This window comes from Phyllostomus discolor, chromosome 6 (assembly GCF_004126475.2).
Source record: "Phyllostomus discolor isolate MPI-MPIP mPhyDis1 chromosome 6, mPhyDis1.pri.v3, whole genome shotgun sequence".
In the NCBI taxonomy this organism is placed as follows: domain Eukaryota; kingdom Metazoa; phylum Chordata; class Mammalia; order Chiroptera; family Phyllostomidae; genus Phyllostomus; species Phyllostomus discolor.
Genome location: NC_040908.2, coordinates 127,446,111 through 127,469,258, shown reverse-complemented (window position 1 = coordinate 127,469,258; position 23,148 = coordinate 127,446,111). Strand labels below are relative to the sequence as shown.

At 55.3% G+C, this 23,148-nt stretch overlaps 1 protein-coding gene across 4 annotated transcripts in view; it reads left to right on the top strand.

Annotated features, from left to right (window-relative positions):
- Window positions 1-21,892, top strand: part of LMO1 (LIM domain only 1) — a 36,063-nt gene extending 14,171 nt beyond the window's left edge. For all 4 annotated transcript variants that reach the window (XM_036028974.1, XM_036028973.1, XM_028516234.2 and 1 more), the window contains 3 exons: window positions 16,955-17,168; window positions 19,670-19,795; window positions 21,522-21,892. In XM_036028974.1, the coding sequence (XP_035884867.1) occupies window positions 16,955-17,168; window positions 19,670-19,795; window positions 21,522-21,627 (446 nt within the window). In that variant the 3' untranslated portion in view covers window positions 21,628-21,892. The remainder of the gene's footprint in view (window positions 1-16,954; window positions 17,169-19,669; window positions 19,796-21,521) is intronic.
- Window positions 21,893-23,148: the final 1,256 nt, after the last annotated feature.

The window sequence follows — 23,148 nt, the reverse complement described above, 5'->3', positions numbered from 1 at the left end:
GGCTGGATTCAGCGCCTCACGGGCTGATGGACTGAGGCTTCCACTCCTCACTGACTGTGGGTCGGAGGCTGCCCTCAGTTCCATGCCTTACGGTCCTCTCCAGTCTGGCAGCTCGCTTCCTTAAAGCCAGCAGAGTCTGCTAGCAAGCAGGAAGTCACAGTCTCTTATAAGATGTGACACATCTAATCACAGATGTGACATTTCATCACTTTGGCTGTATTTTCTTTCTTGGGAGCAAGTCACTTGGTCCAGCTCACACTCAAGGAAGTGTGGGGGGAGGATTACACCAGAGTGCTAATATCTGGAGACAGAGGATCATTGGGGACCGCCTTAGAGATCGGCCCTCTGTGAAAGGTCAGCCTACTGTGGAACGGCGCCTCAAGTGCCAGGTGCCCAGCAGTGTAGCGGCCCCCAGAGAGAATGAATCAGCAGCCTCTTCCCTGGGAGGCCCAGCACCTCTGCTTCCTGCATCACCTCGTGCCAGGGAAGGCCCCAGATGTCTCAGAGCCTTTCATTTCATCTTCACAGCATCCATGGGAGGCTGGGAAATCAAGTACTAGCTCCATTGTGCAGAGGAGTTGGTTATGCCCAGAGAGGAAGAGACATTTGCCTGGGACAGCCCAGCAAGTTGGTGTGTGGCAGAGTGCAGATGAGAGCCAGGCCTCTTGCCATGAGCCTGGGGCGGTGGGGGCAAATATGCTCCTAGGCCTTCCCTGTCCCTGCTGGTGACAGGGGATGGCACTGATTATAAACATGTGCACACAGGGGTCAGGCTGGGGGTGGGTGCTGTTGCATTCCTTTTTCTTTCTTTCTTTTTTTTTTTTTTTTGAATAAATGGCAAGTTTGCCAGGGCACTAGGAGCCTGTGAAGCAACCGTCCATTACCCCAGGGCCTCTCTTCTCACTCAGTGGTGACCACACCCTCGGATGAGATGAAGGCCGTTCCTCCTGAGCTGCCCTCCCTGAAGCTGTTGGACTGAGGGCCTCACCCCCTTGCTGGCTGTTGTCAGGTGCGGTGGAGCCGGCATCTGAGGTATCCTGGGCAGAGGCCGCTTCAGCAGTTTCTTGAGCGGGAGCAGGGCTGACAGAGGCTCTACAGTGGGTTGGAATGCAGGGCTGGGAGCTGGCCCTCCTGCAGCCACCACCTGGCTCTGCTTCCAGCTCCCAGTAGGTCCCTGGGCAGGTGCCTTCCCCTCTTGGGCTCTAGGTCTCCCCTTTCAAGGGTCACTGGCTACAGATGCCTCATGTGTGGTGCTGTGTACGGAGACATGACAGTTGGTGGGGACAGGTGTGGTGAGGCCAAAACCAGGGGAAAGGAACCACCCAATGAGGGTTCTTGGGCTTGGTGCCCCAGGGTCAGGAAAAGTAGAGATCCCAGGGACAAGCACAGGTGGCACCTGGCCCTCCGGACTTGGTCTTGCCACATAGGAGCCCGGTTGGATGGTCCCGTCCCTTGCTTTTCCCAGGCAGAGCTTCCCCTAGGTTAGGGTGCCTTGGAACAGGATGGCCCCTGTCCCCTGAGGGCGGTATTAGGGCCTTGGGCCAAACGCCCATTTTCTAGACATGAGGCTGGCTCTGTGAGGCTTCACGGCTTCATCGGCGTCATCGTGGAAGGCTGTCCCAGGGAGTCAGTCGCTCCCAAGGGTACTAGCCCCCTGCTGGCCAGGATGCTTCATCTTCCTGAGTCGTCCTCTCAGGTGAACCTGGGCACTGTGCTTTCACCTCCCGTGGTGACCCAAAGGCAGATGTTGCCTTTCCTCCTGGCCTCCATGGCCTGACTCTGAGCTTGCACACTCCCGTCTGGCGCAGGGTTTATAGGTCCTGGGAGAGGGCAGTACTGCTCACTGAACCTTGGCTAGGCCTGGAGGGCCCCCCTGGGGTCTGGTCATTATGCCCCATTATGCCCATACCATAACTTGTGGGTGGTACTCAGTGTCGGTCTGAAGGGGGAACCCTCCCCCACGGGCATGCCAAATTTGCAGTAGGGCACTGCAGGTTGGGTGCAGGACCTGGAAGATGCAGAAATTTCAACAGAGACCTGGGAAGACAAACCAAACCATGAGTAGAGTGATGGATCCAGCAGGTTCTGAGTTTCCCGGGGAGCATGGCTGGGAAAGTGAGTACGGTCAGAGTCCTGGATGTGGGAGACTGAGGAGGGGGCCACGGCCATGCTCTGGAGGTCTCTCCTTCCGTGGAGCAGCACATGGGAAGTGGGGTGACCAGGGCCTGGCCCCCCTGGAGGCCTGGCTGCCCGACATCCCAGGGCCCCTCTCTGATTTCAGGACTTAATTTTTTATGAACTGATTTCTCCTGTCCTCAGAGGCATATTTGTTTTGTTGGTTTTATTTGTTATAACAGCTCTATTGAGATATAATTTGCATGGCACAAAATTGACCTCTTTTCACTGTACAATTCAGTGGGTTTTATATACTTACAGAACTGTGCCGCCATCACCATCATCTAATTCAAGAACGTTTTCATCACCCTCAGAAGAAATTCCATACCCGTTAGCAGTCAGTCCCTCCCCACTCCCCTCCTCCCTGGCAACCGCTCATTTACCTTCCGTCTCTGTGGACACGCCCATTCTGGCTGGTTTGTATAAATGGGATCACAGAAGAGGTGGCCTTTGTGGCTGACTCCTTCCCTCACATAATGTTTTCAAGATTCATTCACGTTGTAACATATAGCAGTGCTTCCTTTTTATGATCAAATAATATTCCGTGGTATGTGTATGTTACATTTTATTTATCCATGCATCAGCTGATGGAAATTGGAGTTGTGTCTATTTTTCAGCTTTTGTGAATAATGCTGCCATGAACATTCATAAACACGTTTTTCTGGGAATACCTGTTTCCATTTTCCTGGGGCATGTATTTAGGAGTGGAGTTGCTGGGTCATATGGTAACTCTGCATTTAGGGACATTAGTTTTTAATGTGAAATAAACAGTGCAGGAGTGTTTAGGAGAGAAACTATTCTTGGCTGTCCGAGTGTTTGAAAGGGAGGCTGCCTGCAACTTGGTGCCCTGGGCTTCTCGGGTTCGGTGTGTCCTTGGCTGAGTCCTTTCCCCCGCTGGCTTCGGTTTCCTGATTCTGATTCTGATGAATGGGGTGCTTATAGAGCCCTGCTCACCTCAAGGGATTTTGTTTGTAATTTCCACTCACATAGCATGTCAAGGATTGCAGAGCACTCTGCTTGCTTTAGCTGCTTTGGTTCTTTTGCTTGTGGGCTGGGTGTTATTACTCCAGTTCTGCTGACAGGGAAGCTGAACTGAAGCTCAGAGAGGCTAATGAACTTGAGTGAGTTTATCACATCGTGGGTTAATGGCAGAGCCTGAACTTGGACCCAGATTCATCAGAGTCCAGGTCCCTGGTGTGAAATTCTGCCACAGATGTGTCTCTGGGCAAGACAGGGCGCTATAGGCAGGGGTATACTGTGTTCTGTTCTTCATTCTGGGTGCTGGGGAACCAGGGCCCAGATGTGTTTAGGTGTGGGCTCTGAGACAGAAGGGTGATGTAGAAATAAGGATATTGCAAAAGTCTACTTTTTAGCTGTGTGACTCCGGATAAATTGTTCCGCCTCTCCGAGCCTCAATTTCCCCATCCACAAAATTGAATCAATAATTACTACTCATAATACTGGAACGAGAACATGGTAAGATGTACAGGAAATGCCAAGCCTGCTGCCAGGCACGCAGGAGGTGTTAGGTGTGTGGTTATAGAGCACCTGAGGAGGATTTGAAGAGGGTGCAGAGCACTGTGGGACCACTGGGGAGACGTGCCTGGCTTCTGGGCTGCCCAGGGCCTGTGTTAAGGAGGAGCTATCACCAGGGCTGGCCAGGAAGGTGAGAGAAAGTGGGAAGTCCCAGAGGAAGTCTGAGCTCGGGGCTGCCAGAACCCAGAAGGGGTGTCTAGGGGTCTCCTGAAAACCTCCTGCCTTGAGGAGAGTCTGTGGGCAGACCCTGCTGGTACCCCAGCCCTCACCCCCAGCCCAGCCCGCGGATGCCCGAGAGGGGGCTTGCATGACTGCCTCAGTTAGCCTGAATGGTAATAAAACACTTTAAATTTATTGTGACATTTGGATTTAATTAAAAAGTACACACTTAGGGAAGTAGAACATAATGGGGAGAGAGGCAGGGTGGCTTTTCCCCTCCTTTCTTCCCCAAACTAATTAGCGTTGTATTTTAAATTGTTTATGTGCCGCTAATCATCGTAATAAATCATTTATACTGAAAAAGACACACTCGGCTGTGCCCGCCGCGCGGGTTCCGCTCGCCGGGCTCTATCGCGAACAAATTGATCTGGAACTGAATTTATTAACCACTGGGGAAGAAATCATTAGTGCTTTCTCTAAACATTCCCCAGGTACGCTTTATTGCTGCAGTTTATGCTGTAACTAAAAGGAGCATTACCCAGGCCTGTGTTGTAATTTCCTCACAGAGCCTGCAGCCCACTCCCAAGCCGGGGTGGGAGGGGTTAGGGCATCCCTGCCTCCTCTCGGGGACTGGGGACCGGGTCTGCTGGCTCCAGCTCCTTCCCAGCACTCCTCATTCCAGGAGGGGCTCCCTGTGAGGTCTCTGCAGGCCCAAGGCCTTGGCTACCCCTCCTGTTGCCTGTCAGCAGAAGAGTCATTCACAGTCACTCATGTTTATGTCTCAGGCATATGGCTTAAAGTTGAGGTTTAGTCGTGGGCTTGGAAAACTGGAGGGTAGGGGCTGTGAGGTCAGTGGGGTCAGACAGGCTTGTCATGGACCAGCATCCCCACTCAGAGATGGGGAAGGCCTCAGTAGCGGGCAGATCATAGGCTTGGAGGAACAAATATGGCTGAGTGGGGACTCAGGCAGGATCGGGGGGCCATAGCTGGGGCTGCCAGGAGCATCCTCTGTGGGCTCAGGCCTCCTAGGACCCTCCTACTGCGGGCCCTGGGGCCTCCTCCAAGGTTTGGCTGGGGCAGTCTGTTCCACTCCGCTTCCAATGAGGCCTGCTGATCTGTGTATCCCTGCCCACCTCACAATGCCAGGCCCAGAACGGTACTTAGTACTCCACACGTGGTCAGACAAGTACCAGACAGCGTGCTTGTCAGCTCCCTGGCTGCAGGCACCAAGGCCCCGGATAATGCAGCCTGTGGTCACAGCAGCTTTCCCGGCAGCCACGCTGCCCTTCTGACTCATACCCAGGTGACACTTTCTCTCCCTTTGCACTGGGGGCTTTAGACTTTTGTTTCATGGAACCTGAATTCTAAGACCCTCGCCTCAGGATTTCTCCCACCGGGTTTCCAGAAGAGAAATTCCCATCTGAACCAGAATCTTCTCCCTGGGAGCCTGGGGCTGATACAGGCTGCAAATCTCTGCCTGTCTGACTCCAAAGCTAGCACTCTAAGTGCTGTCCAAGGCTGGCACCCCATCAGTCTCCTCAGCCAGGCTGGGGGTGAGGATCCGGCCCACACAGGCTTTGCATTCAGCTCCTCTCATCCCAGCCTGCAAAAGAGGGTGGAGGAGCCCCAAGGCCTCATCAGGAAGCCCCAGGACAGCATCTCAGGCAGGCACCCCGGAGGTAGTGCTGCGTCAGCAGGAGGCCAAGGGGCTCCTATCCCCTGGCTCCTTCCCTGCGGCTCCTGGGGCGGGGTCCAGAGTTTCCTTCCCAGTGGCCAGCGGGTGGGCCCGGGCTGCTTCATGGAAGAAGCAGGACCTAGCAGCTGGTTGGGCCGAGCCTGCCTGGAGGGTCCCTTCTTTGCGTCTGGAGAACACATTTAAAAGTTTGAATTCAAAATTGATTTTGAAGGGCCCTAATCTCAGATCCCCTGGCGCTCACGGTGTGTCTGCCGCTCCTGCCAGACTCTCGTTTTCTGGTTCAGCGCCTTGGTGCTCACGTCCCTGATGCTGTGAAATTGAGACTCGTCTGAGAGTCCGTGCCATCCTCCTCCTCCGCGGAGATTGCAGGCCTCTTGAGAGCCCTGTTTCATTAGATGGGTGATGCGGGCTGTGTGGGTGCCCAGGGAGCAGCTGAGTTGCTGTCTGAGGAATGTACCTTCCAGACACTTCCCTGCTGGTACCCACAGCTGTGCAGCTCCAGGCAGCATCCTGTCAAGGGACCTGGGGCTGGCTGCAGCAGCCCAGGGTGGAATGGGGCTTGGTAGAGGCTACATGTAGAAAAAAGCTTGGGCCTGGGGTTTTTCCGTGGCAAATTTCAGGGACTTTTTTCTCCCACTGGGCCCCCAGAGCTTAGACTAGGCCAGAAAAGTGGTTGTATCTGGAAGCCAAGAAGACCCCCAGGTGGGGGTTGGAAAGGTTAGGTCTGTGTTGGGAAGGAGGAGGGTGCCTAGGCCACAGATGCAGAGGGGAAGACGGAGCTGCCGAGGTCACACAGATGGCTGAGCTCAGGCTCCAGCCCCCATGCCCTGAGGGTTGGGCGGAGTAGTCATATGCACTGGGAGGTATGGAGGGGGCTTCCTTCTTCCCAGGTCTACGGGGGGCCTGAGGGACGGGATTGCTTTCTCTTTATCTAAGGGGTAGACATTTCATATCCTCATAAGAGCTGTCTTATCTCAGCTGGAGCCCTGGGGTGGGCCTCTCACAAGTCCAGATTGTGGCAGGTAAGACCGAGACATTGCTTTGCTAGGGCCACAAAACTGCAGGTGCCTTGGGGGCTGTAGCGACAGGCAGCAACAAGCTCTGACTAAGGTCCTTATCCCTGGGGAGCCTGCCTCTCTGCATCAGCCCACTCTGGCCAGCAGGCTCTTGACAGGAATATGGGTCTCTTCATGCATTCACTGAACTGCTGGTTAAAAGGTGAGCTATGGGGCTCCGTGCTGGGGACACAATGGTGAACAAGACAGACAGAGCCCCTAAACAGGCCTTCACTGGGCTTACAGTCTTAGGAAAGAGACCAATCATTTTCTGTAAGTAGAATCACAGAAAAGTAAAGCAATTACAAATTGTGATAAAAACTCAAAAGGAAATGACCAGGGAATCAATTAAATAAGGAAATAAGTAGGTCAAGAAAGGCCTTTCTGAGGTGACATTTAAGCTGAAGCCCAAAGATGAGAAGGAGCCAGTCACATGAAGAGGCAGAAGGGTGTTTTATGAAAGGGAAAACAGCACGTGCAAAGCCCTGTGGCAGTAGGGAGATCTTCAGTGTGGCTGGAGCACCATGTGAGAGAGGGAGGCAGGGGTAGGACCACATGAGGATATCCCGGGCTTGATGAAGAGTGGATGTTATTCTCAGACCACTGGCAGTTATGGAAGGGTTTCAAGCTGAGCAGCAACATGACCTACTTTGTTTGGAAGGATTTCTCCAGTGGCTGTGTGGAGAAGGGATGTGGATACTGGACACAAGAGTCTGGCGGGGAGCGATGCTGGTAATGTGGTGAGAGGTGGCAGTAGCTTTGGAAGTGAAGAGAAGCAGCTGGGATGGAGAGCGGGAGTCAGCGGGGAAGGGGGATGAGGGTGATGAAAGATCTGAGGGTGACTCGAGTTTTCGGCCTGAGTGCTTGGGTGGATGGTGGTGTTAGTGCAGTGGAGGGAAGCCTGGGTGAGAGTTCAGGGCCCAGGTTTTGAGTAGGTGGTCTGAAGTCCTACTGTGGGCCTATTGCTTTTGAGATATAGCTGGGGCTTCACAGAGACCACCAGAGAGTTGGAAGAAAATGCCCACCCCCCACCACCCTCGGATAACTACGCAAGTAATTTAAGCATCATTCGCAGTGACAAGCTCCAAAGGGCACATGTCGCTTCTGAGGTTTAAGCTCCCCTCACCGAAGGGCTGAGAAGACTGCATGTACCTGCCTGCTCCATCCGTCACTGCTCCAGTGTCTCGGCGCATTGGCCAGGCCTCTGTAAGCTCTCCACTGGACCCCCAACTGCCTGAACCAGGGCTGTGCTGGGTCTGGCTTCCCCCAGCACGAGGCATGTGGAAGCTCCTCAGCCCCATGATCTACAGACACTGGAAGGTCACTGTGCATTCAGGCTTTAGGACACTCCGTTCCTAAGAAGGTTCGCCTCCACCAAAACATGCTGCAGAGACACCTGCTGCTTCGTAGTCCTGCACAGGGATGGCTCCCCTGGAGGTACTGGGGCCAGGAAGCCCACCCTGACTGATGGATCCCTGCAAGGGGGCTTCAGAGCCGCCTTCTGTTGGCAGGATCAAGACCGGGCCCAAGCAGAAGTTCACTGTCCCGGTGGCTCAGGAAAAGGATGCTGCGGTGCTGCCTCTGGCCCTGAGAGAGAGCAGGGAGGGGCTGAGGCCGGCAGCTGGGTCTGAAGCTCCTTGGGCCCTTGCAGGTTTGACCCCTGGCAGGTTGTGTGCTTTTCCCAGACCTCAGCCATGGCACATAGTAGGCATTTAATAGGGGTATTATCATGTGATTATCAGGCTACAGTGGCTGCAGATGTGCGGGGACCCGAGTGGGCAGTGCTTCCTCCAGCCTCCCCTACTGCGGTGGTCTGCGGAGACCAGGATGGCCTGGGGGCTTTAGAGAAGGCGAGCGTGGCTGGGCTGTTTTTAAATGTCTTACCCTGAGCCAGCCCCTCTCGGGACTTCTCCCCTCGCCGTTCCTTCATTGGCTCTCGAGCCCCTGGCTGTTGGTTGAGGGTACGCCCACCATGGTGGCTGTGGGTCTGGAGCCCCCAGCTCTCCCCTCACAGCTCAACCCTCTCCCTTGAGGACATGTGCCATTTCAAGGCTTACTGGTCCCTGTCAAGGCCACAATGCAAACATTTTAGGTCTGCCTCTATACAGCCCTCCTGCTCCTTCCCAGCCCCTGTGCCTTCCCAGCCATAGTTTCTGGTCCATATCTCCTATTTGACCTAGCCCAGATGTCCTTTTAAGGTTCCCACAGCAGCCATAGCTTTCAAAGGACCCACAGATGAGCAGAAACAACCTGTGACCCACCCGAGCATGCAGAGTGTCCTGCCTGGTCCATAGTTCCTCCTGGCCTCACCCCAGGCCCTGCTCTGCGCATGTCCCTGCCCCTCCCCCACCCCCCCACCCCCAAGCGTCATCTGGCATCCAGGCGGCACAGGAGCACCCAGGTGCTGCCCCAGGGAGCTCTCCTCACCCAGGCTGGTCAGGGAGGCCATGGGTGTGTGCTGGGTGAGAACCTGAGCTCTGGAGTTCGTCAGGCCGGGGCTGCAACCCCTGCCCTGCGCCCTTTCAGCTGCGTGACCTTGGGGAAGGGCCTGAACCTCCCAGGGCCTTTGCTTCCGCATCCATTGAGTGGGGATAATCATTTAGTACCTTGGAGTTAACAGGAAGATTCAGTGAGATGTTGAGAAAGGGGTGGGTTTTCTGAGGAAAAACATCCTGACTGAGAGGTCTCCATCTTAGCTTGTTTTTCTTTTTAAATTGAGGTATAAAATACATGCAGTAAATCGCATGTCTCAAGTGTTCAATTCGGTGAATTTTTACACGTGTGTGCATCCACTTAAACACTGCCCAGGGCAAGACGGGGACACTTCCAGTAGCTCAGCAGGCTTCCGCACACCTCCCGCCAGGTGATAGTACAGCCCAGCTATTCTACATCTACCGCTGGAGATCGTTTTTGCCTGTTTGGGGATTACGTATATAGAATTACATAATATGTGCCTTTTTGCCTCTGGCTCCTTTCATTCAACATTACGCTGTCTGATTCATCCATACAGCCATGTGTGTCATGGCCCATTTTTTTCATTGCTGTGGGCTATTTTATTATACGAATATACCATAATTTATTGCCCATTTTACTGTTGATGGACATTTGTGTTGTTTTCAGTTGGGAATTATTATGAAGGCAATCGCTATGAATATCCTCGTATATCTCCTTTGGTGGATATAAGCTCTCCTTTCTGTTGGGCATATAGCCAGGAATAGAGCTGGTGGGTCATGAAATATAGAACACATAAGTTTTCTCCGCTGATTTTATAAAGCTACCGTGTCAAGCATTGTTATAGGGACTTCCTGTTCATGATATAATTTAATCCTCAGAATGATCCTTTGAAGTAGACTGTGCTCATTTAGCAGGTGAGTAAATCGAGGTAGGGCTGGGAAGCAGTGGAATTCGAGCTGAGGCCATCCGTCTGCAGGGCCCACGGTCTCAGTATCTCCACTGCCCACCTCTTGTCTCCCATCCCCTTCAGGGGCCACCCCCCGAGGGAAAGGGGCCAGTCCTGCCACTCAGCTGACCCGCCACCCCGTGAGCAGAGCCTGCCAGTCTCTGTCTGCCTCCCTCACTGCCCCAGCAGGGAGTCGAAGGCCCTAGGGACCCTGCCTCTCTCCCTCATCTAACCCAATAAGCGAGCCGCCTGCAAATGGGTGCACAGAGGGGCAGCAGTGAGCATGCTCTAGGTGGCTGTAGCCACGCGTTTCAACAGTTGTTCTCGTTGGCTTTTGATTCCAAATGAGTAGGAAATGCTATTAGCTCAGGCCTCGCCTGCCGCGTGGCACGGCCCTGGGATAGGAGTGCAGCGAGACGAGAAATTGTGGAGATAAAACTGGTGTGAAATGGAGGCCTTCTCACAAGGCTGGATGTGTCCATGGGAAACGAAGTTACTTCTGAGAAAACGAGATTTAAAGAGATTCTGCAGAATTAGATTACACTTTCAAATTTCCTTATTAAACGGGATTGATGCCAAGGAGGGGGCGCTGGCTGGCTCCATTTTGGACTCTACGCTGCAGTTCCAGACCCAAGTGGGTACAAACACCTCGCAGGTGGTAGGGACCCAGTTCCTGAAGGCCGAGGACCATTCCGCACCCCCCCCCCCCCCCCCGCAACAGAAGTGGGTGTGACCGCTGTGGGACTTTCTGGATGATGAGTCCATGACGGTGAAACCTCGGGGACCCCCTTTCTTCCGTTTCCTTGGGGAGGTGGTAATGAGGCCTTTTGTTCAAATCGGAGCTTGATTCCCAGCTACGTTCCACTTTTTGGAAATGTAGTTTTTCAAAAGGCAATAAAGGTACATGTGACTGCTTGTGCATATGTGTGTATATTTACACAAGCTCACCCAAGCATGTATGTATGACTGGCATGGATGCATATGCATTTTTTATGCAACTTTCTGAGCAGCTACTGCACTTAGCACCACGCCAGGCACTGGGATCCACTTGTCGTGGGGAGAGCACACAGACACAGTCCCGCCTCTCATGGATAGAGTGCATGTGTGTGTCATTGTAGGCACACGCATGTGTGTTCTGTACCTGTGTACCTTCCAGGTTTCCTAATCTCCGTAATGCCTCCCACCTGGGTCTGCAGTGCCTCAGAGGGTCGCAACACCCAGGCTGGCAGTGCAGCTGATAAGTCTCGTCCTTGGGCCCTGCGCACAGACTGCCAGGGTTCAAATCCCAGCTTCGTTCCATACTAACTGTGTCCCCCATGACAAGTTGTAACCTTTCTTGTGCCTCCGTTTTCCTGTTGTTAAGTAGGAATAATAATGGTTTCTACCTCATGAGGCAGTTGTGAGTGAAGTGCTTAGAAGTTGAGCATTGCTCATTGTCCCACCAGAGTTTTCTCCCTGCAGGCTGCTCTTAGCCCTGGGAAACCCCAGCCCAGGCTCCCTGCCTGTTCCCACAGACAGGCAGGCAGCCATGGTAAGAAAGGGAAGCCCCAGAGCTGTGCTGAGCAGCTGTGTTGCACCGTGTGGGCATGGGTGTGGAGCCAGTACTGAGGCATAAGGAGAGACGATGAGAAACACCAAGGTCACACCTGCCTGTGCCCCCAGGCCTTGCTCCAGAGCAGCCAGAGGGACCTGCCCTGAGCCAGCACCCTCTGGGCTGCCATGACAACCCCTCCCACTTGACTGTACACGGAACCGCCTATCAGACTGATGGGGCTGACTTTCTCCCAAATGTTTACAGTGACCACAGGACTGTCCTTTGGGTCCTGCTGGACTCTAGCTGGTGCCCATGTGACTTTTATTCCAGTGACACATTCATGTCAGTTTGCTATCCTCAAAATAAGAGTCCAGCACGATTTTAGGGGCCTGAGATGGAGCTGTGACTAAGGTCATCCTTCCCGTGAATGAAGTAGATGACACTAATGAGAGCCAACTTTCCCCCGCTAGGTCAAGTTAGTCCTAAAGACGTACGTGAACTCCTTTACCCCTCGCAGTAACTGCATGAGATGAGCGGTGTTTCCCTTCTTGTTGTATAACAAAGAACACTGAGGCACAGAGGAGCTAAACTCATACAATCAAAGATGTCAGATAAACCCAGACTGAAAGATATCTCATAAAATAACTGGTCTTCAAAAACGTCAGTGTCTCGAAGCACAAAGGCTCAGGAATCCTTCCAGATTTGAGTAGATGAAACTTGACAATGGAATGCAATACGTGATCCAGAACTGCATCTCGCCATAAAAGATATCTGGGAGCATTGCTGAAATCTGAATACGGTCTGCAGATTAGATAATAGTGTTACGTCCGTGATAGTTTCCTGGGTTTGGTGACTGTGCTCTGATTGTTTGAGAGAATGTCCTTGCTTTGGGGAAATGACACCAAAGTGTTAAAGGGTGTAGGGCTCCATCCCCAAAGCCACCTCTCCCATGAGTCAGGAAAAATATTATAGATAGATAGAAAGTAAATATGTAAGATGTTTGTATTTAGAGAACCTGGATGAAGAATATATAGGAATTCTTTCTACTCTTGCAACTTTTCTGCAAGTTGGGAATTCTGTCAAGACAAAAAGAAAACAAGTGACAGAGCAGGGAAGTCCGGCGACCTAGAGTGCGCCTCAGTGACACGGCTGGTTCCCGCCGGGATGCCGGGCTCTGTGTCTGGCCTCCTGTGCACAACCCCGTTCCCGCCTCACCACAGTCCGCGCGGAAGGAGACCGTCACTGCTGCCATTGCACAGAGGTGGGTCAGAAAGGTGCCGGGATTTGCTCCAGGCCCTCTCCCCTACTTGGGGCCGTTCCCGGACTGGAAAGTAAGCTCTAAGTTCTAGGTGTGTGCTCTTTGCCTCAACACCACTGTGGACCCAGACCTTTGATGGGCAGGACCAGGCACTGCGTCCTGGGGCAGTAGCGCAATGAGGGCCCTGGGACAGAAGCAGACAAGATCCGTTTGCCTGGTGGAGAGGGATGGTATTCCAGGATTCTGCAGGGAGCAGATCCAACAGTGCCAAGTAGGACATGCTGGTATGTGGGAGGGGGCCTCAAATGCCAGGCGGAGTTGGTAATGGCTGCAGGCAGGGGAGCCATAGGGCAGGCCTGGAGCGACCTGGGGCTGGGTGGGCTGTGCATTCTGGGTAGGGGGACAGGCCGTGGAGGAGCTCACTGGGAGGGGGCGAGAGTGCTCCACAGCCTGCTCAGCCTCCTCAGCCTCCTAGCCAAGCCGGAGGCCCTGGAAGGATCAAGAGCCAATGGGCTCGGCAGTTTGGAGCAGCCCACCTGCAGTGCCTGAAAGGCGGCCTGGCCTGGAATGGGCGGGCAGGGACTGTGGAGGATGTGGGTCAGGCTGGCAGACCACCTGGGGAGGCCATGTGAAGAGGAGGGTGCAGGAAGGGCTGAATGACCTCTGGCAGTCCCTCCCGGTCACCTGGACTGTCTGGCTTTTCCCCAGATTAAAGAGCTGAGGGTAAGTGTCTGGCAGCTGGATGAGTCAGCCTGGGAGGCTGCCTCCTTCCCCTGCCTGCCCGCCCAGGGTATTGGTGGGCCAGGCGTTTGGCCTGTCTCCCCTCAGGCATCCCCTCCATGCCCTGAGTTTCGAGGGGCACCCAGGGGCGGAGTGAAGCGGTTGACTTTGCTGAGTCCCCGGGTGTGCCTGGGTGTATGCCGGTGTGTGCGGGGAGGCGCGAGCGTCACCCATTGTAAAATGTCAGTGTTTTCATGGTGAGTAGTAATTACTGGGTAATGCTCTAAAACCTTTCCTGAAGGAGCGCAAACCTGCTTTTTTTTTTTTTCTAAAGTCAGGAGTACATTAAAAGGATTACCATGTAGATTTGATTTTTAGATAACACTAAAATGGATCCCAAATGGACTTCAGCAAAGGGATGCTATCTCCTTAATGGAAAGTGCATGGCCCGAGGCTCAGCTCCGAGAGCCTGGCAGGGAAGTGGGGAGGGAAGAGGTGTGTGCAGGGCCAACTGGCAGTCCGGGGTGGGGGGGGGGGCAGTTGCTGAGGAGGCAGGGCGGGGAGGGGGAGCCTGGACCCCCTGGGGAGCAGGAGCCCAGAGGTGCCCCCTTAGAGCCTCCTTACCTTTCCAGGAGTGTTTTCAATCTCCTGGATTAGTCCAGTGGGACCCAGCCCAGCATGGGGCATCACAAAGAAGGGAGGGCGAGTCAGAATTCTCCCAGGACCTCAGCCTTTTCAGGCAGAGAAAGCTCAAGGTCCCTAGATGCTCTGAGACCTCCTCAGCCAGGCTGGCCCTGGTGTTCCTTGTCTCGGCAGACTCTTAAGCTGCATGGCTCCTTAAGAGTTCTCCAGGGCCTAGGAAGTGGAGTCCAACACCCTAGAGTAGGATGCCCAAGCCCTACCAAGAACCTGCTGTGTGCTAGGCCCAGCCTGGGCATAGGTAGGAGGTGGAAGCCGGGGGGAGCTTGTGGCCTTGCTCCTCCTGGCCTCCCTGGGTCCTCTAGGTGCCAGGTCCCCCCAGTGATGGAGGTGCTGGCCGGTGCTGTAGTTCACAGCCCTGCAGGCTCGGGGGCCAGGCATTCTGTCCAGGATCCAAGCCAGAGGAAGATGGAGAGGGGAGACACTCCTAGTGTTAAGAGATCCTACATCGTTTTCAGGTATAGTTTAGTGAACTGGGTGTGTCCCCTTAGATGGATAGATATTCTAGCCACTCACCCCACCCCTACCAGGAGAGCACAAATACAGCCAGCCCAGGTAAGTACGTGGAAATCAGCCCTGTGCTCTACACCAGAGGCCTGGCCTGAGCTTTCGCAAACTGGTAGATATGCCAGCTGGATGCTCCCTCTGTGGGTGACAGAGAAAAATAATGCTGTCCTGAGACCTCCAGGTGATCCCACGTCCAGCTTTCTTAACCCCTCCATTTGGGCATACCTGTAGGCCAGGCCTTGAAAGGAGCCCCTCAGGTCCCCCTTAGCTCTCAGGGCGCCTGGTCCCAAGGCGGAGTCCATGGGCCCCTCAGAGCCATGACCAGGCTGAGCCCTGCCAGAAGAGACACAGGCGGGCCTGAGGACAGTCACTCTGAGCCCCATCGCTCTCTCAGACCAATTAACCTTTAGAGCTGCATTAAGGAAATTAGGCAGTGAACTTCCCAGCTAACAGACAGCCCTGCGGGGACCGGAGGAGGGAGGGAGCAGAGAGCCCACAGCAGCCTGCGGTACCTCCTCCCTGCCCTCACCTGTCCTGCTGCTTCTGGGCTCGGGAGGGCCCCCTGGGCCCAAGGGCCACCACCTCTCCCAGAGAAGTCAGAGGACGATGAGGCTGAGAAAGCTCAGGAGGAGGGAAGGGCTCCTGCGCCCAGCTTAATTGGTGGCCTACACTAACCCCCTGGACTGTCTGAGCCTCAGTTTTCCCATCTGTAGAATGCGACCATTTTCTAGAAGAAATCTGAAGGCCCATCCGACCTGACACCCGAGGATTTTGAGCCCAAGGCCCCTGGAGGCTGTGGCTCTCCTCGGAAGCCTGAGGAAGAAGCTCAGACTCTGGGCTGCCGGCAGTGGGAGTGGGGCGAGAGGAGGGATGCCAGGTGATGGGAGCTGAACCCAGAGCCCTGGAGAGTGCAGGGATCCCTTGGAGAGGATGGGGCCAAGAGGAGGGCAGAGTTCATGAGCAGGTTGAAAAGCCAGGGAGGCAGGAAGGGGTAAGCTATTCTCTCCAGAGTCAATACCCCCATCCTCACCCCTTCCCACTGCCCCATCCCCTTCATGAGATGCTCACAGGTACCTCCACCCCCCACCCCAGCTTGGGGGTCTGAGACTCCCTGCACTCCTCACCAAGCCTAGTCTTCAGCCCACTCCAGCCTCAGGGCTCCATGTGGATGTTCAAGTTCCCGGATGACACTTGTCATTTGTCCCTATCTCCTCTTCAACTGGCCCTCCCTGTGGTCATTCCTTGTGCCCGCGTGTACGGGGTTTGAGTGATGCGCACGCTTGCCTGCGGGGAGGTCTGCCTCTCCCTCGGTGAATGCCAGGCTCAGATCCAGCCCCTAGTACTTGGCACTTTCTTGTATATTGAGAAGCTTTCTGGGTCCTGGGAGGGGGCCAGGGACTTGGAGATCTTTGGGAAGAGCCAAGATCCAGAGGCTGGGAACCTGTCCTCCCTCGGGCCAGGGCAGGTAGGGAGCATGACTCCAGCTGGGAGCATTGCTGAGGAGAGCCCCACCTGGGCCTGGCCCAGCTGCCTCCAGCACACACCTACCTCCGGAGCTCCTGCTCCCCCTCCCCGCCCCCCGGCCCCCTGCCCCGGGCACCACTGCTGGGACTGTCACAAGGGCATCTTATTTTCTTCGTGACACCTCCTCAGCTTTACATGAATAAACCAAGAGGCTGTAGCCTGACTTTTTGGCTTAAGAGGAATAAACACACACGCTGTGTGTTGAAGTCTCGAGGTGGCAAAAAGATGTGGGAGTTCTAGTGGACCCCCTGCCTGTTAGGAGATTTCCTCCTTGGGGCTGCAGAAAGAGCCAATGGGACGGCGGTTGCATGAGGAGGCTCGGACCTCCTGTAGCTCGGGCCTCCTGTAGCTCGGGCTGTGGAGGGGGCAGTGTTGCATGGCAGGGAACAACTAAGGGGGGGCAGGCCTCTGGGCCACCCGTGTGCCCTGCAGCAGAGCAGACATGGGGCTCCCCTCATGCACCTGGAGCCTATGGATGGACCTTCACAGGGCAGGGGAACAGGCTGTGCCACACAGCCCGAAGGACAGGACCCAACACCGGGGAGGAGGTTGCTGATGAAAAAACGAGGGCACCTGGGAACCCGATCCTGGAGGGGGCACGGCAGGGAGAAGCCGAGGGCTCTCATTCTCAGAGGGCACAGAGCCACAGGGCCCACCTGTGTCCTTCTGTCTCTCGTCTGTCCCTCCGCAGGCGTACCGATGCTGTCTGTCCAGCCCAAAGGGAAGCAGAAGGGCTGTGCCGGCTGCAACCGCAAGATCAAGGACCGCTACCTACTGAAGGCTCTGGATAAGTACTGGCACGAGGACTGCCTCAAGTGTGCCTGCTGCGACTGCCGCCTGGGCGAGGTGGGCTCCACCCTCTACACCAAGGCCAACCTCATCCTGTGCCGCCGAGACTACCTGAGGTGGGCCACCCCCTGCTGCCACCTGGTCCTTCTGCTCAGAGAGCCCCCATCCTCCAGGGCCCAGCATGGTCCTGCCCTGACCACAGACCCAGTACCCTGAGTGCACAGCCCGAGTGTGTGCTCGTCCCGGACTGTGCTGCCCCTGCCCTTGCCCTACTCCCCGGGATACCCACAGAGCCCCCCAGGGCAAGGCCGTGTCTTCAACTCCTGGGACTCAGTGGCCAGCACAGGTTCTGGGCAAGCGTCCGTAACCACGGGCACGGAGAGGAGCTTCCTGAGGGCACCAGCCTGGTCCTGCCCCGCCTTTGTCAGGGGCTTCTGACCCACCCTGTCCTTGGGTCTGGGAGAGGATGTCTCAGAGGGGCTTTGTGGCAGGTGGGAAAGCTCTGACTGCCCTGGGACCCCCTTCCCACCTCTCCCCAGGGCCCAGATCCCCCTGCCTTTCTAGGAGGGTCCTGGGATTAGATGCGTCGATGCCTGGGGATCCTGGCAGGCAGCCAGACCCTGGAGAAGGATTGCTGATGTCAAAACTGAAAGACCTGGGTTTGAACTAGCTCTGAGCCTCAGTTTACCCCTCTGTGAAGTGGCAAAAAGAATAACTTCCTGCTTGACATTCATCAGAGCTCCCCTACTACTCTCCCCCACAGTCTGGATCCTATTCCCTGTGGCCGTCTCCCCCAGGTGACCCTCCCGTAGGCCATCCATGACATCAGCAGCACTGGAAGGAGGCCACAGAGCAAGGGCCTTGGCTGAGACCCAGCACCTGCATTTGGCTCCCACACAGGCTGCTGGGTGGTGTCTGGGCCTTGCGGGAGGGAAAAGGCCTAACTCGTTAATTAATGGGTCGGGGCAAGGGATTCTTGGGGCTCCCTCCACTCAGGTGTGGGTATGTTGTGGGGTGGGCTTATCAACCCGAAGAGCTTAAGATTTACCTGCCTGTATCTTCTCTTTTAATTTTTGCCTTTTGCAGGAGGGTTGTTTTTTTGTTTTTTGTTTTTTAGAGATGCAGTGAACCAGGGCCTGTGACTCAGTTCTCCTGGCTGGGCCCAGAAGAGGGAGGCTGAGGCCAGGACGAGGGATTTAGAAAGGAGCTCCTGTGGATTCGCCCCTCAATGACCTGAACAGGGCATCTGAACCTGGAGGTTTAGGCCGTTGGCTGGGGGCTGCACCCCCAGGTCAGAGGAGGTGGCAGCCCATCTGATGGGTCCACAGGCCCTGGAGATGTAGGCCTCAGTGCAGGAGGGGCTTGTCAGCAGGGCTGAAACACCCACAAGCATCCTGGGCCCTGCCAGCCCCTGGAGCCTGAAGGTATTTTCCTGGGTCCTGGCAGAATCCACGGGATGACTTTGGGGCCAGGTAGGCCAGTGGTCTAGAATGGGGGTGGGGCTTCTTTGAGCTGCTCAGCCCCAGAAAATGGCTCTCCAGAGCTTGCCCCCTCAGCAGCTTGCTCATTGGACTGGGGGCAAGATTGGCCCCTCTTGGCAGGCAGATGCTGTGGCCCAGCCTTTGTCTGCCCTAATCTGAGCTACCAGGCAGTTCGGACTGATGAATAATGGAGCCAGGCTCGCCTGCAGACGCCGGAGCTCGAGCTGGACAAATCAGGGATTAGAGGGGCCTTCCGCCTGCCTCTCAGCCCCCTTGTCTCACTTGGGGCTTTCTCTGCCAGTGTGCAGAAAAGAATCAGGGAGGAGCCTGGCTGGCTCAGACCATTGAAATGTCCAGCCGAGGACTGGCCTGCATGGGGAGAGTGTCAGCTCCCTGCCCCCGCAACTTTGCAACCAGCTGCTAAGAGAAGGGTTGTCTGTCTCAGACATTGTGCCAGAAGTCCTTAGAACTTCCTGTAGACGTCAGTCTTGTTGTAGAAACACCTTTGAACAGGATTATCTAGTCCAGCATCCCCATTTTAAAGAAGGATGGACTGGGCTCCAGGGAAAGGAAAACGGGCCTTACGCAAGTCACAGAGTTGAGTTGGTAGCTGAAAAAGACCTCCTCATGGGGTTGTTGTCGAGATTAAATGAGTTGATCTTTGTAAAGCCCCTAGAACAGGGCCTGGTACATAGTAAACACTGGGTAGGTGTTTGCTACAATACAGGGGCTGTGACTGAGCATTTACAGAAGCTTTCACAACAAGCATGTGAAGGTTGTATTTCAGTCCCTGTTTTACAGTTGAAGTACATGAGGCTCAGAGAGACTCAGTGGCTTGCCTGAGGACACGCAGCCCATGATTGGCCAACTGCCTCTATATTCTGGTGCCCCCCGGGGCTTGAGGGACTCCCGTGAGAACCTGGGAGGAGGCCTTGTCATCCCAGCCCAGGGACGGGCAGTGGTAGCTGACCTGGAGTCCCACATCCCCCTCCCTGAGTCCATGTGCCAATTTCTCTGAAACCTGATCTCTTAGAATTTAGGGAGACAAGTGGAGCCATGGGTGGAGGCAATGCCCCGGCCACCCTCTCCCAAGATCTCCGGCCACTCCTGAGCCCTCTGCACCCTTCCCTCTGCAGGCTCTTTGGCACCACGGGAAACTGCGCCGCCTGCAGCAAGCTGATCCCAGCCTTCGAGATGGTGATGCGCGCCCGGGACAATGTGTACCACCTCGACTGCTTCGCCTGCCAGCTCTGCAACCAGAGGTGAGTGCTAGTCTGGTAGGAGACTCAACCCCCTCACTCGATCCCACCTGAACTCCTGTGGATGCCTGCATGCAAATGCGGATTCTGTGTGTGCATGTGGCTGCCATGTGCATGCTGTCCTGAGCATGTGTGTACATATGTGTGTTTCATGTAAGCCTGAGCCTTGTAGTCAAATGTGTGTGCATCAGTCCTATATGTGTATGTTTATGGGACACATTTCTGCGTGAATGTAATGGATGGGAGCATACATGAGCTTACTGTGCATGCACAGTGTGTCGTGTGCATGCATGCATGTGTGTCTCTTAAAGATCTTATTTTTAGAGAGAAGGGGGGGACAAGAAGAGGGAGAGAAACATTGATGTGTGAGAGATACATCAATTGGTTGCCTCTCCACGCCCTCTACTGGGGACCTGGCCCACAACCCAGGCATGTGTCCTGACTGGGAATCCAATCAGCGACCCTTTGTCTCTCAGGCCAGTACCCAACCCACTGAGCCACACTAGTCGGGGCACACATATGTGTTTTTAAATGTCCATGTCCACATGGACATATGCACATGATGGAATATGTACATAATTCTAGTTGTCTGTCTGCAAATGGGGGTATGTGTGTGCTCTGTGTGCATGAAGAGTGGGCGTGTGGAGGAAGAGACCTGTTTTAAATGTGCATGTACAAGGGTCTTGTGCACGTGGCCTGTGCCCTGTGAGGATACTGTGTGCACATATGTTCCAGCGAGAAGGGGTTCCCGGGCCTGGTGGGTGAGATCCCCTCAGGGAACAGCCCCTCAATGCAGACCCTTCTCTTGTGAGTCTATTATAGTTCCAGCCCAGCCTCCTTCCGGGTCTTTTGGCTCCTGCTCAGTGCCCCAACCCGGTGGGAAGCCCCAGGGACCTGCAAAGTCAGAGCCCTCCCGGCTGGGGACCAAGCCTCCCAAGGCAGGCCCTTTTCTGAGGAGTCCCCAGGTCAGGGAGCAGTTTATACAAGTATTCCCGGAGGGAGCCTCAGGGACAGCTGGCCTGGCTGGGGCTCTGGCCAAACCCGCTGCTAGGAGGGCTCTGTGAAGTTGCATCGCCACCTGGTGGTTGAACTGGGATCTGCTGGGACTAGGCCTGTGACCCTGGGGTCCCACTAAAGGCTCAGCTACCCTGGAGATGTCTTTGAGGGAAGGGCTGAATCCTCCAGTACTTAAGGAAGACTGGGTAGAGGGAGGGCAAAGCAGAGCCTTCTTTGGGTAGGAGGAAAGATGGTGGGACCGGATCACCTCCTCCTGGAAGGATGCTCCAGGAAGCCCACAGGTTCTGTTTAAAGAAATTGCCCTTCACTGAGCCATCCTCTTAAATTGGAGAGGGGACGGTGGGGTGGAAAAAATCAACCATTTTATCCCTTCCTCCTTTCCATCTCTACCTCTTGCTGCCTCTCTCCTCCCTGGGTCTTTCCCCATTTCTTTGTTATCTCTCTCTCCCTCTTTGGGACAAGGAGAGGTTGTTCCTACACCTTCCCACTAACCCCACCCCCCAGTGGCTCAGGCTTGTCTGTCTGTCCTGTATGGTAGGCTGTCCCGGGGCCTGGCAGAGGGCTGGGTGGCCCCAGGGACTCTTGGGGCCCCCTCTGGAAAGTCCAAGGAGCAAGCCCCCTGGACCTCCAGCCCCACGCATCCTCCTCCACATCTGGAGCCCCCCCCCATGGGGACCCCTCCATGCCCTCTCTCTCCTGCTTGATTTTCCAGATTTTGTGTGGGAGACAAATTCTTCCTGAAGAACAACATGATCTTGTGTCAGATGGACTATGAGGAGGGGCAGCTCAATGGCACCTTTGACTCGCAGGTGCAGTAATACCCGGCGCCTGGCCTCCAGGCCTGTCCATCCGACTGCCCGCCTGCCCGCCTGGCCGGCCAGCCGCTCTCCCGCCGATGAGAACTCCGTCCTCCGTGGGAGGGACGGCCCTCCCTCCGCGCTGCCCGTCTGTGTGTGACCCTCCTGGGGCCAGGCGGGGCCTGTACAGTCTGTCTACTGTATATAAATGGGAACATTTATTTTATGAGAAATGTAATGCGATTTTATTACTGGCGTGGATTAAACTTATGAATGTTTCCGGGGAGGCTACTCTGCGATGATCACATGACTGCCCCTGTCCTCCGCTCGGGAGTGGGCAGGCTCTCCCCTTGGCCCTTGGGGGGGACGGCGGAGGGACATGGAGCACAGCATGGGGCTCTCCAGGTGGGCTTTAGGGGGAAGAAACTGGAGGGAAGGGAGGCCCCCCAAACACCCCACAGCCAGAAGTGGGAACTGGGGTGCCCTCTCCTTCCCCTGGCAGAGCATATACCCTGATTTCGAGCAGGCCCTCCAGATGAAGATGGAGCCTCGCCTTCCCTGTGTTCTTCCGTTACATCCACCCACTGAGACCCCTCTTTCTGCCTGGACAGTAATCTAGTTCTCACCTCCTCCTCCTCCTCCTCAGCAGGACCCCAAACCCCAAGCAGCCTACCATGCAAGCACCATCCTGAAGCCCCTCTTGGCTTTCAGGGCGGTGGGCAGTGTTTGCTGTCTCCTCCCTGCAGCCTGGGCCTGACCTGGGGTCCAGCTTTCTGCTTTCCTGGGTGACGGAGGACAGTCCTGCTCCCCTGTAACTCAGCCCGTGCAGGCTGGAGGCTTTCGTTCACTCAGTCAGCAAACCTTAATCCACCCTGTCTCAGCCCTGCGCTGTCAGCACCAGGCCCGAGGACGAATCATGCATCAGACACAGCCTGTGCCTGAGAAGAAGAGAGAGAAAGCCAGGAAGACAAACAGAGCTCGTCATGGTGAGGATTCACGCTCAGGGTGACCTGGGGCAGGCCAGCTCCCTCCAGTGGACACAGGACCGCTCGTGACGACTCTGGAGAGTTGGACAGAGCAGCCAGGAGACACACCATCAGATACATGGGCTGGCAGGCAGGAGACATGGACACACAAGTAGACAGGTATGTAGGCAGAGAGAGGCTGGGACAGACAGGCAAGCTGGCAGGCACTCAGCTCAGGCCGGAAGAGAGCCTCACAGGCAGACACCCAGGGTGTTTTCAGTCCACCGGCTGAGCCGGGCTCACCCAGGGCAGCAGATACGCTCCCTTGTCTCGGCTGCAGCCACAGCGCCGAGCACCGGGCCTAGCACTGGGAACGTATCACTGAGCAGCATTTTAACAAGTGGGGGCTCCTTGGGTCCCACGCCTCACAGAGAAGGCTGTACGGACAGGCTCCCCCCACCATCAGGCCACTTGCTTGTCCTTCCCCAGGGACTGTTTGCATTCTGGCCACAGAAGACAGCCCAGGGCTAATGAAGCCAGTCCACTTCTTCAAGCTCTGCCTGAGGATGGCCGGGCT